This window comes from Myxine glutinosa, chromosome 2 (genome assembly GCF_964187855.1).
Source record: "Myxine glutinosa chromosome 2, kmMyxGlut1.1, whole genome shotgun sequence".
Lineage (NCBI taxonomy): Eukaryota > Metazoa > Chordata > Myxini > Myxiniformes > Myxinidae > Myxine > Myxine glutinosa.
The window spans coordinates 242,496,411-242,510,345 of NC_136262.1; the positions used below are offsets into that span (position 1 = coordinate 242,496,411).

A 13,935-nucleotide genomic window follows, 5' to 3' on the forward strand; every position below is an offset into this window, starting at 1 on the left:
AGGGGGGAGGGGGAAATGGAGGGGGAGGGGGAAAATGGAGGGGGAAAGGGGAGGGGGAAAAGGGAGGGGGAGGGGGAAAATGGAGGGGGAGGGGGAAAATGGAGGGGGAGGGGAGAAGGGTAGGGTGGAGGGGGAAGGGAAGGGGGGATGGAGGGGGGAGGGGGAGGGAAGGGGATGGCCAGTCAACAATGACGTTGCAGTTCTCATGGTCGGAGAGCAGCACAACAATCGGACATAGTCCTGCATATTCGCAACAGCACGAAGCGGATTTTGGAGACTCACCGATCCTGTGACGTCCTCCAGTACCGGCGTTGCCGGGCGGGCGAAGGGAGACCTGTACATTCCCAACCCGTACATTCGCCCTCTCGACTCAAGCTCACTCGGACAAAAGCCTCGCACAAATTACACCGTGAAGGCCCAATGGTCATGTCTATGCCACAAATCACGGGTGCACTGAATTGAAAATATATAGAACGCTCATACTCCTTGAAAAGTGAAGCCGCCGTGTCGCCATCTTGGTCAGCACGACTCGACCAACTCGCTTCGCGGATCTCGTTTTGTGCGGCAATAAACTGCTCCAATCGGTTACGGAAGGGTTGTGGAAAGACGTTTCACAGCTGTTTCAAAGACATTTAATTAATATCACACAAAATCGATACAAAACACAATCGCATAAAAGGTGAAAAAACGTGTGACGTGTGACGGGATGGAACATCACGTGATCGCTCTGAGCGAATCAGCGAGCTGCTCTGGAACCGGCTGAGATTAGCGGGTACTTTTCTGAAATGCGCTGAGGTAAATATGAATAAAAAATATGGATCGTCAAATATTTTGAGTTCGGCCATGTTCGTCCCAGGCTCAATGGCCATGTCTATGTCAAATATCAAGCACGTAAGCCTCTCCGTTTAGGAGTCTATCGGTAACATTACACACACACACAAACTGTGTTTTATATATATAGATATATATAATAAAGACCCAGGAAGTTAGGAGTGGAGTTAGGAGTTCGACCCTGTTTGTAGTTAGGAGTGGTGATTTTCCTTCCTCCCGGAAGTTATGAGTGGAGGAATGGTTGATCAGAGTAGTGATGGCAATGTACGAGAGAGCGCGCACAGCTGTAAGGATGAAGGATGGGAACAGTGGCGAGTTTGAGGTGAAGGTGGGAGTGCATCAGGGGTTGGTACTAAGTCCACTACTATTTGTAGCTGTGATGGAGGTGCTGGCTCAGAACGTAAAGGAGGGTTTACCGTGGGAGTTGTATGCAGATGACCTGGTGTTGATTGGGGAGAGTTTGGATGGACTGAAGGAGAAGATGAACAAATGGAAGGAATGTATGGAGGCAACGGTCTGAAGGTGAATATCGGAAAGACGAAGGTGATGGCAAGTGGTAAAGCATGTGGTGAGGTGGAAAGAACTGGGAAGTGGCTGTGTGCTGTGTGCAGGAAGGGTGTCGGAGTGAACTCCATTCAATGTACAATGTGCGCTGAGTTGGTTCATCAAAAATGTAGTGGTCTGAAAGGGTCATTAACCAGTGTGGCAGCTACATTCAAGTGTAAGGTGTGCGTGCACAGAGGGAGCTGCAGATGGAGGAAATGTTGAGTTGGATCTTGGAGACGGCGTGAAGCTGGAAGGTCTGAAAACATTTTGTTACCTAGGAGACATGTTGAATGGAGAAGGTGGCTTAGATTCGGCAACGGTTGCTAGAGTGAGATGTGCATGGAAGAAGTTTCGGGGAACTGAGTGGTGTGCTGACGAGGAGGGGAGTGTCGTAGAAGCTGAAGGGAAAGGTGTATGCTGCATGTGTGAGAAGTGTTATGATTTATGGGAGCGAGACATGGGTAATGAACGTCGAGCAGCAACGAAGGCTGGAAAGGGTGGAAATGCGAATGGTTCGGTGGATGTGTGGAGTATCGTTGAGAGAGAGGAAGACAAATGATGAATTGCGAAAGATTATGGGAATAGAGCCTGTGATGGATGCTGTGAAGAGAAACAGGTTGAGATGGTTTGGTCATGTGTTGAGGAAGGATGAAAGTGACTGGTTGAGAAGAGTGATGGAAATTAATGAAGAAGGAAGTAGAGGACTGGGAAGACAGAGAAAGACTTGGCTAAAGGTGGTGGAAGAAGAAATGCGGGCAAGGGGGTTAACAAGGGGAGATGTAGAAAATAGGGCAAAATGGGGAAGATTGTCATGGGGCCCGCAAGGCTAACCCCCGCTCTCGAGGAGGGAAAATGGCCTTAAACTGCATGTTGTATAATAAAGACCCACCCACATCTCTCATGTGAATGGAGGGAATAACCAATCGGCTCTTACCTAATCAATTACCCAAGGTGGCTCGGATTATATAAACAAATTGACTCCTCCCATGCTCTTCTAGCCAAAGAAAGCAGCATAACTGCAACCATGAAAGGCTACATGAGGTAAGGCTTACTTACATGGTAAACACATATACACGTAAACAACAAGATTACCCCAGAGTAAGCTAATAGCACCAAGTACCAACTTTCGAAGTACCGAATCATCTCGGTAAATATGAAGGTCAGACATCATGTCAGGTAAAAATGTGATAACTTGAGAACAGCTGAATGGATTTAAATCAAACTTGGTGCAAGTATTATAATGATGTAATAATGTGGGCGGAGGCATATCGGTCGACGTCGTGACGTTGAAGAGTGTCGTTCCAGTTTTTTTTATAAAACAGAAGTGATGGTTTTTAAGAAGGTATCAATACCAACAGAGCTATACAAATATTTATATGCACCCTAACTTAGGCATTGTGTCCCCATCCTCGGGTGTATCAATTTACAAAACAACCATGACTTCTTAGAAGAGAAACATAATGGCGTGAGACAGCACCTCTCTTGAGTGCATTGTACTTCTGGTTTGGCTTTGTGTTTGTAAATATGAAATGATTTGAGGGTAGGTAGGTATTTTACAGCCTTTTGATGCCGTAATAACCATGAGCACACAACTTGCATTAGATTAAAGTATATCTCTCTGAGGCCATCAGTGTGGTTATTGGCCTGCTCAGGTGCTTGGCATTTGCTTGGCATTCATTCTGGTGCTTGGCATTCCAATCTGAGCACTTATCTCGTGATGCTGCGATGCCAGATTAAAATTCCATGTGTTGTGTTGATTTCTCCATCTTGTATGAATGCTGATGTCTTTGTCCTGCAAGGGATGCATGTAAAAGCTGCTTCATGAGCTTTTTTCCTCGCACTGTATTAAAAAAGAAGAAGAAACCCGTTTGAGTTTATAATAGTCATTCCCCATCTGCTACTGCTGCACTCATTATCTCTCATCTTGATTACTGTAATTACCTCTTCCGTGGTCTTGTAGTATCCCAAATATATCAGATCAATTGCAATACTCTGCTAACATTGGTCTTTCGCATTCCTCATTCTTCACTCATTCATTACTCCCTCTTTGCGGTCTCTCCCCACTGGCCATCCACATACTAAACTGCATTAATTTCAAAATACTCTGCCTTTCCAAATTCCCATTTGTTCCCCTTCTATCATATCTCTTCTTTCCAAAGCATTGGAACGCTCTTTCCGCTCTGCCATGTCCCGTCCTTTTGTTGTTTTACCCACGTGCACCTCAAGCTCTCACCTAACAATCCTCCCTATTCATCCTACCATACCTACCTACCATAACAAGCCTCATCCTGAACGACTACATCCTGGAAAATAAACTGGACTTTCTCTGTCTCACTGAGACCTGGCAACAACCACTGGACTACTACACGCTCAACCTCACCACACCCAATGGATATTCTTACATCAATAAACCACGCTCGGAGGGCCGAGGTGGTGGAATTGCCGTTATTCACCGACAAGACATCAAGACCAACCTCATCTCCATCTCATCTGCTCCATCATTTGAACACCTGGCTTTTAAACTCTCTGGTCACACACAGTCAGTCATGGCTGTTGTCTACCGCCCTCCCAAACCACACCCATCATTCCTGTCTGACTTCTCCTACTTTCTGACCCAGCTATGTTCCCTCTCCCCCTCAATCCTCCTCCTTGGTGATTTCAATATCCACATGGACTCCACTGACTCCACGCTAACCACTGACTTCACTGATTTACTCACCTGCTTTAACCTCACTCAACATGTCAACTTTCCTACCCATAACCGTGGTCACATTTTGGACCTTGTCTGCTCTACTGGACTAATTTTGCACCATCTCTCTGGCTCCGACCTCACTCTCTCTGACCACCTAGCCATCACTCTGACCATCAACATCCCCACCCCAGCACCAAGGCATTATCGCACTATCAACTTCCGTAAGCTAAACGCTTTTTCACCTGCCTCATTCTCATCGACCCTCTCTGAAAAAATGTCCACTTCTCCCTTCGTTGACCTCCACACCCCTTCTGACCTCACTGACTACTACAACCACACTCTCTCTTCCTGCCTTGACCAAATTGCGCCTATAAAAACCAAAACAGTTTCTTTCACCCATTCTGCTCCCTGGTTTACCCCTGAGCTCCGCCTAATGAAAACTCGTGCTCGCCAACTTGAAAGACTCCGCAATAAAACAGGTCTCACAGTTCACTCCCAGGCCTACAAGGACCACATACAACACTATAAAGATGCCCTCTCCCGCGCCCGCTCCGCCTACTACTCTCAAATTATCCACTCTGGCTCCGGAAACCCAAAAGCACTCTTCTCTACAATAAACAAACTCCTCAGCCCCCTGAACACCACCACCCAGTCATTCACAATAGACAACTGCATCTCCTTCCTTTCATTCTTCCAACGCAAAATTGAAAACATCTACAACAGCTTGACCACCGCCGCACCCGCTCCCCCTCAAACCACCTGCCCCCCCTTATCCTGCCATCCCCTGTCTCAATTCTCCCCAGTCTCCCCTACTGACCTCTCTGAACTCCTCATCGGAATGAAAACTGCCACCTGCACTCTTGACCCCATCCCCTCCAGCTTTGTCAAGGCCTCCCTTCCTGCTCTTTCTCCACTTATCATTGCAACAATAAACTCCTCCCTGTCTACAGGCATCGTCCCACCATCCCTCAAAATTGCTGCTGTTACCCCCATTCTGAAAAAACCTGGACTAAACCCTGACACCCTAAATAACTTCAGACCCATCTCCAACCTACCCTTTCTGTCAAAGGTTTTGGAACGCGCTGTAGCCACTCAACTCAAGCATCACCTCTCTGCCAATAACCTGTATGAAACATTCCAATCCGGATTCCGGTCCAACCACAGTACTGAAACTGCTCTCCTCAAAATCACCAACGACCTTCTCCTCTCCTCTGATGCTGGCAACCTCAACATTCTCATCCTCCTCGACCTCAGCGCTGCCTTTGACACCATCGATCACACCATCCTCCTCACCCGACTTGAAACCACCTTTAACATTACCGGCACTGCCCTCTCTTGGATTAAATCATACCTCTCTGACAGACGTCAGTTCATCTCCATCAATAACTGCAAATCCCCCACTGCTCCCCTCCCCCAAGGTGTCCCCCAAGGTTCAGTTCTTGGCCCCCTCCTCTTTATCCTTTACCTGTCCCCCCTCGGTCACTTAATCCGCCGTCATGGTCTCCAATTCCACTGCTTCGCCGATGACATCCAGCTTTTCATCTCCACCAAGTCCATCTCCACCGCCACCCACTCTATCCTGACAAACTGCATCACTGAAATAAAATCCTGGCTTCAAATCAACTTCCTCAAACTTAACTGTGATAAATCTGAAATAATCATCATTGGCCCAAAAACGCTCACCAAGTCCACCCATAACTTTGCCCTCAACATCGACGGTTTCCCAGTGTCCACCTCCCCTCACATCCGGAATCTTGGCATCATCTTTGACCAAACCCTCTCCTTCGACAAATACACTAAACAGATCACAAAGACAGCCTTCTTCCACCTGAAAAACATCGCCCGTCTCCGTCCATCCCTCTCCTCTGTGGCTGCAGAAACCCTCATCCACGCCTTCATCACTTCCCGTCTGGACTACTGCAATAGCCTCCTTTATGGTTCACCCTCAACAATCACCAATAAACTCCAATACATTCAGAACTCCGCTGCCCGTCTACTCACCCATTCCCGGACCCGTGACCACATCACCCCCGTCCTTTACAAGCTTCACTGGCTCCCCATCTCCCAGAGAATCCAGTACAAAATCCTCCTCTTGACCTACAAAGCCCTCCATAACCTGGCCCCATCCTACCTGGCTGACCTCCTCTCCAGACACACTCCCACCCGCAACCTCCGCTCTGCTGGTACCAACCTCCTGACCCCCCCCATCCGGACCAAATTTAGATCCTGGGGGGACAGGGCCTTCTCCATCGCTGCTCCCACCCTCTGGAACTCGCTACCTCACACCATCAGAGACTCCTCCTCACTCACCACATTCAAAACATCACTCAAGACCCACCTGTTCAACACTGCATTCAACATTTAACCCACAGCATCTAACCCCTGACTATCTCCTCTCCTTCTCCCTCCTTTGTGCTTTGAATATTTCCCTATTGATTCTTCTTTTTTTGCAATTGTCTTTATGTTTTGCTATGCGTTATGTTTTGCACTCTGTCAAAGCGTCTTTGGGCTTCCTGAAAAGCGCTATATAAAATAAATGCATTATTATTATTATTATTATTCATACCGGCTCTTTAGAAATCCCTGACATTTTCGCTCCACCGGTCTTGGTTCGCTATTTTTTTTTTTTTTTTTTTTGTATACTGAATCGAGGCTCGTGAAAGAGCTAACATTTATTTCACAAACAAATCAACCAGACAAACAAAATATACAAAAGAGGGAGCGGAAGCCAAGATGGGGAGAGAAGGGGAAGCACACAACCACAACATTTGAGAGCAAGGAGAAGTGTGGGAGGGAGAGGGCTTGGGGGCAGGAGGCGTGGGAAGGGGAGGGGGGGGGGGGGGAATTTGGTAAATTATTAAATTTACTTCCACTATTTATTATTTATTTATTTATTATTTAAGTAAATAAGTAAATTATTTAAGTAAATTATTTAAGTAAATTATTTATTTCCACTTCGTGCGTCAAAAACCCATCCTTACAGCGAAACAAACGCTGACATTAAGTCTTCTTCAGATGCTCATCATCTGTCGTTGTCCTGTTGGAATATCCCCTTAGCCTTTCTCATGTGGTGAGCAGCCATTCGTGGACAAAACTAAGCAGTGGAGAGACATAGAAGAAGCCATGTTGGTACGGAGCCAGTCTGTGGAAAAAGCCACGTCGTCCTTTCTTCAAGCCAAGTGAGTGATGGATCGTCCTTTAACTTGTATTAATTATCAAAACCTGGAGTTTCATTAATTTATTTATTTTGCAATTTTGTACAATTGGACTGGATAATGAGGTTTGCCTGTACAGTGTTATGGTTGAGTCACTTCAGCAGGGACAGTATGCCGTAACGGGAGACCATTTTTTAAAAGGTTTGTAGGATTGTACTAATTGCACCGAATAATTTACCAAATGTGCCCCACTTGTCATCACATGCTTTACAACGGAGCCATTTGTATTTGGTTGTGCACTTGTGGTTATTTCTCGAGGGAGGAGTTGGAGACCCTAAAGGATGAGATTGAATTGGTGAAGAAGAAGGGTATGAGCTCACAAGTGCATCTCGCAGAGAAAGAATTAAACAAAATGATGGATCAACTGGAAAGTGTTGGCGGCAAGGTGAGGTTGGATAGATGGATGGAGTTGCTTTCATTACCGGCTGCTAATACACAACTTTAGTGAAATGATTCTTCTGTTGGTGCAGATGGTGTTGTGCGTTCTTTTTTGCACTTTTTATTTGATTACTGCATTCGTTCCTCTTTTTCCCCGCCTGCGGAATCAGCTTCCACATTCTCTTCAATCTCATTCTTCCCTCCACGTTTTCAAGACAGCTCTTCACCCAATCCAAAACCATGATATTTTCTACCCTCATTAGCCCCCTCCCCGCTCCAATTCCTCCTCCTTCCAAATTTCCAGTTTTCCCTCCTGAGAGTTTTCTGCTGTATCCATCTTGTGCACCCTATGCATCCTCTCCTTCCTCCCCACACCCATTGTTTGTGCGGATCTGCCTCTGTCTTGGTAATTGACTCTGCTGTTGGTGTCGCCCCAGTCTCGGCTGTTCCTGTTGGCCTGATCTCTTTTGTGTACTTGTATTAGCTCTTCCTTGAACCTCGGCTACGTATACAAAAAAACAAAATTGAAAAAAAAAAAAAATTGGCCTTGGGCCGAACCATTAACATTGATTCAAGTAAGGCTTCTACCATTTGTTAAGCATTTTGCCTGTGGTTGTAAATAAAGTTGCGTGCGATGTTCAACATTTTCTTGGAGAGAGAACATTGGGTACTGCGTGGCTACTCCAGGTGAACTGGAAATCTTTGCCTCATGTTTCCGGGATAATCAAATGTTCAAAATGTGGCCACGGCAGGTGGCGGCAGTGCAGGCAGAGACTCAGCAGCAAGAGCTGGCTCAACAATGGAGCAAGGCCTTCTGGAAAGAGTTGGATATAATCGTGCCTGGGTGGCATTCTAAGAGTGAGTTACCATTTTTCATCACACTAGTCTTCCCTCATTTACTGCAGGCATGTGGCTGCTTGGTTGCATCATTTTCTGGGGGAGTAGCTGTGCCACTGATGCAATGCCCCCTTACCAGCTAGCTGGTACTCATTATGTCGACCTCGGAAGGATGACGGGCAGAGTCAACCCGACTTGTGTTAATTCACCGACACGACAGGGGCTCAAACTCAAGACCCTAAGATCTTAAGCCAGCCACCATAACCGTTAAGCCAACCCCAGGCTGCATTTTCAGATGCTTTCTAGTTGCTTTTTGTCTCCCACCCATTGGACAAGGTCGGAGATGGGGGATATTAAAATGAGCTCCAACCGACCGATCATCTGTCCATTTACTTTTGTGTACGCGATATTTCATAAACCGTTGTTGAAGCTGAAGCTTTCATAAATTGCAGATATATATTCCTCATTACATTATCTCAACCTGATTAGATCATGGCTGTGATTGGCTGAATTCTGTTTTCAGGGCAATCGTCTCAGTAAGTTGGCTTGTGTACGCGACATTTCAAAAACCGTTCAAGATTTAGCTTTCATATTACATAGATCTATTTCTCATACCACCCAAAAGGTGGGGGACCGAGAGTATCAGCTCCATGTTTTTTTTGCGGCATCTCTCCAGCCAAGCTCGATGCAGATGAAGTTTCCAGATTGTTGGGCGTGGCACAGCGGCGTGTCCTGCAGTTGGAGGGTGACCTCTCGTTGGAGCGCCGGAGGCAGGAATCTGTGCAGGACATGCAACAAAGGGATGCCCAGAGTAAGCTGGTGGACAGACTTCGGTTAGAGCTGGGCAAGCAAAGGAAGGAGTTGTCTGCTCTGCAGAGACAGCAGGTGCACTCTCAGTTATGATCCGGTACCATTCATCGACGAGATATTAAATGCTGGTGATTCCTGGGCACAGTATGCTGGATGGTTTGCCCAGATTTTATTTCTTTCGGAGAGTATCAAGCCACACTGGCCTGCTCTTTTCAAAACACGTTGGGATTGTTTTTCAATGTCCATTAATGGGTGCTATCAGATGGGACAGTCAGTTTAATGGCCCCTATAAAAGAATACAAGCATAGTATGTGATGCATCACCCGGGTCTCATCTTATTGAGATTGAACCCAAACTTGGCAGCTCAAAGGCATGCTATCCTGCTGTCCTGCCATAGGTCGTGGAACTGCGTGATGCAATGGAGATGGAGATGAGGACCCAGCTAAAACGGCAGACTATCGCACATGCAGATCACCTCCAGGAGGCTCTGAAGCTCCAGGAACATGATCTTCATTCAAAATACCAGCAGGTAGATTGTAATCATTAGATCGTAATTTGGTGTTGTGAAAGAACCTGAGATTACCTTCTTTGTATGATGAGACTAGCAGAAGTACCCGGCATTGCCGGGCGGGGGAGGGGAGGGGAGGGGAGGGGGGAGGGGAGGGGAATGGGGGGGAGGGGAGGGGAATGGGGGGGAGGGGAGAAGAGGGGGGGAGGGGAGAAGAGGGGGGGAGGGAGAGAGGGAGAGGGGAGAGGGGAGAAGAGGGGGGAGGGGAGGGGGAGAGGGGAAAAGAGGGGGGGATGGGGAGAAGAGGGGGGGATGGGGAGGGGGAAGGGGGAGGAGGGGGGAGGGGAGTGGAGGAGGGGGGGAGGGGAGGGGGCGGGATGGGAGGGGGAGAGGAGTGAGGGGGAGGGGGGTGGGGAAGGGGAAGGGCAGAAAGGAAGGGGTAGGGGGGAGGGGAGGGGGATGGGGAAGAGGTGGGGCGGAAAGGAAGGGGTAGGGGGGAAAGGGAGGGGCATGGGGGAAAGGGAGGGGAGGGGGGATGGGGAAGGGGTAGGGGGGAAAGGGAGGGGCATGGGGGAAAGGGGAAGGGAGGGGAGGGGGAGGGGAAGGGAGGGGAAAGGGGAGGGGGGAAGGGGAGCGGGTAGGGGTGGAGGAGGAAGGGTAGGGGGAAAGGGAGGGGGAGCGGAAGGGGAGGGGAGGGATATAGATGGTTACTGGCAATATCACATCCACAAATGATGTAATCCACACAATTTATGTACTTTACATAACGTTAATAGGAATACATGGCCGTGTAGATGGGAAATACAGTTTGTTTGAAATAAATCACAAATATCAGATGAAAGTGAAAAAAAAAACCTATGTGGTGTGAATGGCAATGTTCCTCGCTGAAATGTGAAAAAACTGAATTACGTGCGAACGCATAACTGTAAGATTATGGCGGCAAAGTTGGAACATCACATGATCGCTCTGAGCGAATCGGCGCGCTGCTCTGCCGTTCCGGTCATAATATTCCTCGCTGAAATGCGCTGAGGTAAAAATATGGTTAAAAAATATTATGAAATAAATTTTTAGGTCGCCCATGTTCGTACCAGGCTCAATGGGCATGTTTGTGCCAAATATCAAGTTCGTGAGCCTCTCCGTTTAGGAGTCTATCGGTAACATTACACACACGCACACACACACACACACACACACACACACACACACACACACACACTGTGTTTTATATATATAGATGATGCAGATGGAAAGTGCTCGGTTTGTGTACATCCCTGGTTTACTTTGGCGTGAACACAGGTAATGCAGAGCAGGCTGGAGGATCAAGAGCTGGCATTGCGCAGCGCTTCTCAAGAGGTGCACTTTGCCCGGATGGAAGATGTGCAGGCTGCAAAAAGGCGCCTCCAGGCCATCGAGGGTTCTGTGGAAGGTGCGCACTGCACCGTGCACGTACCAACACTGACACGGTCTATAGATTCCTCTGACAACTTTCTTTTAATACTTTTTAAACTGTTATTCACCCACAGTGGTGGTATTTTGGTCATTAACAGAGAAGTCGTTCTACATTTCCCTTTCATTTTGACATCATACCTTTAATTTTGTGGATTAAAGCTGATCGTCAGATTGCTTGTTTCCCCGCAGGTCTGGCAGAGCGTGAGGAACGAGCGCGCCTTGCGCACGGGCTTTGGCAGGCCATAGACTTCCTGCAAGAGTCCCTGCGTACATCGACGGGCGACGGGCCAAGTGCGCCACTGGCTGCGGCACTGCATGCAATGCAAGTGGCCAGCCCAAACCCAGCCTTCACAACGGCCATGACTGCGGCCGTGCCGCAGTTGGCCACCGAACGAGGCATCTACACTGAGGACGCCTTGCGTCATCGCTTTTCTTGTGTACGCAAACTGGCACGGCGTGTGGCACTCGTGAATGAGGACAGGAACAGCCTCTACCAATACTTTCTGTCATATTTGCAGGTACTTACTATTAAAGCACAGCATCACTGCACTGAAATCTGTTCACTGAAGTTGTTTCCAAAGAATTGTTTTGAAGTACAAACTCTTGGTAGATAGTTCATGTAACACCCTAACCCACACAGTCTTGAGAAACAAGGTCATTGGCGGGTGTGTGAGCATCAAATTTGATTGGTCCAGATGATGTAAAATGGTGTAATATTTTGTCCAAGTACTGTTAAATATATGGTTTGTTTAAAGTGCCAATAAGGTGATGTGTGCTCTACAGTGTATATAATTCAATTGAAATAAAATAAAGATTGTAATGGTTGTAGAAAACAAGACTGATAGTCTAACAGCGGTAAGTTATATCCGGGCTTGTTTGATACTTTAGTTGGAGGATAGTATAACCTGGGTGGGGACACCAGTTAGCAGTTGGCAAATAATGTAAGTATTCAATTTTTTTTTAAGTACTGTAAGTCTCTAAGCTGTCTGTCACCATGGAAATGAAGAGATTGCATTGAGACACTGGTTTATTCTATGTTTCGAGTCAACAATGAACCAACCATACACCGCTTCAATCTAGAAACTTTGCAATAACGACAAAGGGATTGCAGTGTTACGATTATATTTACTATATTATTAGTATTAACGTTATTATTATTATTATTATTATTATTATTACGTAAACAATACTACTGTATTAAGAAACCTGGGCTAATTTGTCCGAAAAGGCCTGCTGGTGAGGCATGAATGCATGAAGCCCAAGGCCTATACATAGTGTCGTCGGAAGAGGCGTAACGTCTATGCTTTTGACATTTGATGGTCATTTTAACAATCAGTTTGTTTGTGTTTCACACTGAATGAAAAATGCAAAAGGTAGAGCATGGCGATTGTGATATATGACAGGTTCGGTGGTATGTTCTGCCTGAATGGCATAGGAATCAAAATGGCAGAGTGTGGAGTCAGCCGTGGTACGCCGTAATTACATCAGACGTAATCACATCACCCTGTCATGTGACTAGATCCTCAGCTCTGATTGGTATACATTTGAGGGGACATACATACAGACAGACAAACATTGTTCTCGACGGCTTTACCCTATGGGCTACACCATAAAAACCTTTTCCGGAAAGCTCACCGCTATTGATGCAGCGTCTTTTACACCACCCTATCTAACACATTACATTAGATATTTGTGCGTGTTGGTTGACATGAATTATCCTGCCACAGGATTTGGTCAAAATAACGCCATGGCGAGGATGTCAGGAACGTGAAATAGCCTGGCCAGTGTGAGAGATGGCAGGCAATATCGTGACTCTTGCCAAAAAAATTATTTTCTCTTATTTTAGAGAATTATGGCTCGTGGGAGAGCCAGAAGACAAAGGGCGGAGGGTCAATAGATCAACAGGTGTGGATGGGGACCGTGCAGTCAATAATTCTCACATGTACTCTATTAAATGAAGGGGAGCTTTGGTTTGAAAGTGAGGTCAGGGGTCAGTGAGAGGAGAAAATCTCAAGAGTGAAGATGGGAGACCATGAGGTAGGTGGCATACCAGTTTCCATGATTTTGCAAGTATGCTCTCTGTAATACCCTTGGTCTTCCCACCTGACTTCCAGGCTGATTGCACACCCAAACTCCTTTGTTCCTCGATTCTTCCGTCTTTGTAACTGCCTTCCAGAGGCCGTTCTTTCCCACTCTTCCTTCCATGACTTCAAGCAGGCAGTGCACCGCCACCTCGTGTGATCCCCCATCCCTACGCATGATCTCTATTTATACCTCTGTTAACCCAGAACGAACCCAACTCTCTTACTTGCTGATTTCAGAGTTTCCTCCCATTCTGTCCTCTCCCTGTCTTCCTTTCCTGGTTGTTTATTCTTTGGCTGGTTGTTCTCAATTATTGACCTGATACCCCACTGGCAGATCATTGAAGCTGTCTCATCTCTATATCTTAGGAGCTATGACCCTTTGTTATGACACTTCCACACAGGTGTTTGCTCTTAACATCCACAGTGCAGGGTTGAAGTTGCTCAAGCACTACTCGTGTTGGAAAACGTTTGCAAATGTCCCAGGTAGATTGCTCAATGTCAAAATCACTTTCTCATTAAATTGTATTGATTACCTCTGCTCCGTTTTTTTTTTTTTGTTGTTTTTTAAACGTTGAACAATTTTGG

The 13,935-nt window shown here is 46.7% G+C and overlaps 1 protein-coding gene across 2 annotated transcripts in view; it reads left to right on the plus strand.

The window, feature by feature from the left end:
* Positions 1 to 13,935, plus strand: part of IMMT (inner membrane mitochondrial protein) — a 47,449-nt gene that overhangs the window by 30,343 nt on the left and 3,171 nt on the right. For both annotated transcript variants that reach the window (XM_068106003.2, XM_068106004.2), the window contains 7 exons: positions 7,148 to 7,248; positions 7,543 to 7,669; positions 8,415 to 8,520; positions 9,176 to 9,384; positions 9,707 to 9,838; positions 11,114 to 11,243; positions 11,456 to 11,784. In XM_068106003.2, coding sequence (XP_067962104.2) covers positions 7,148 to 7,248; positions 7,543 to 7,669; positions 8,415 to 8,520; positions 9,176 to 9,384; positions 9,707 to 9,838; positions 11,114 to 11,243; positions 11,456 to 11,784 — 1,134 coding nt within the window. The remainder of the gene's footprint in view (positions 1 to 7,147; positions 7,249 to 7,542; positions 7,670 to 8,414; positions 8,521 to 9,175; positions 9,385 to 9,706; positions 9,839 to 11,113; positions 11,244 to 11,455; positions 11,785 to 13,935) is intronic.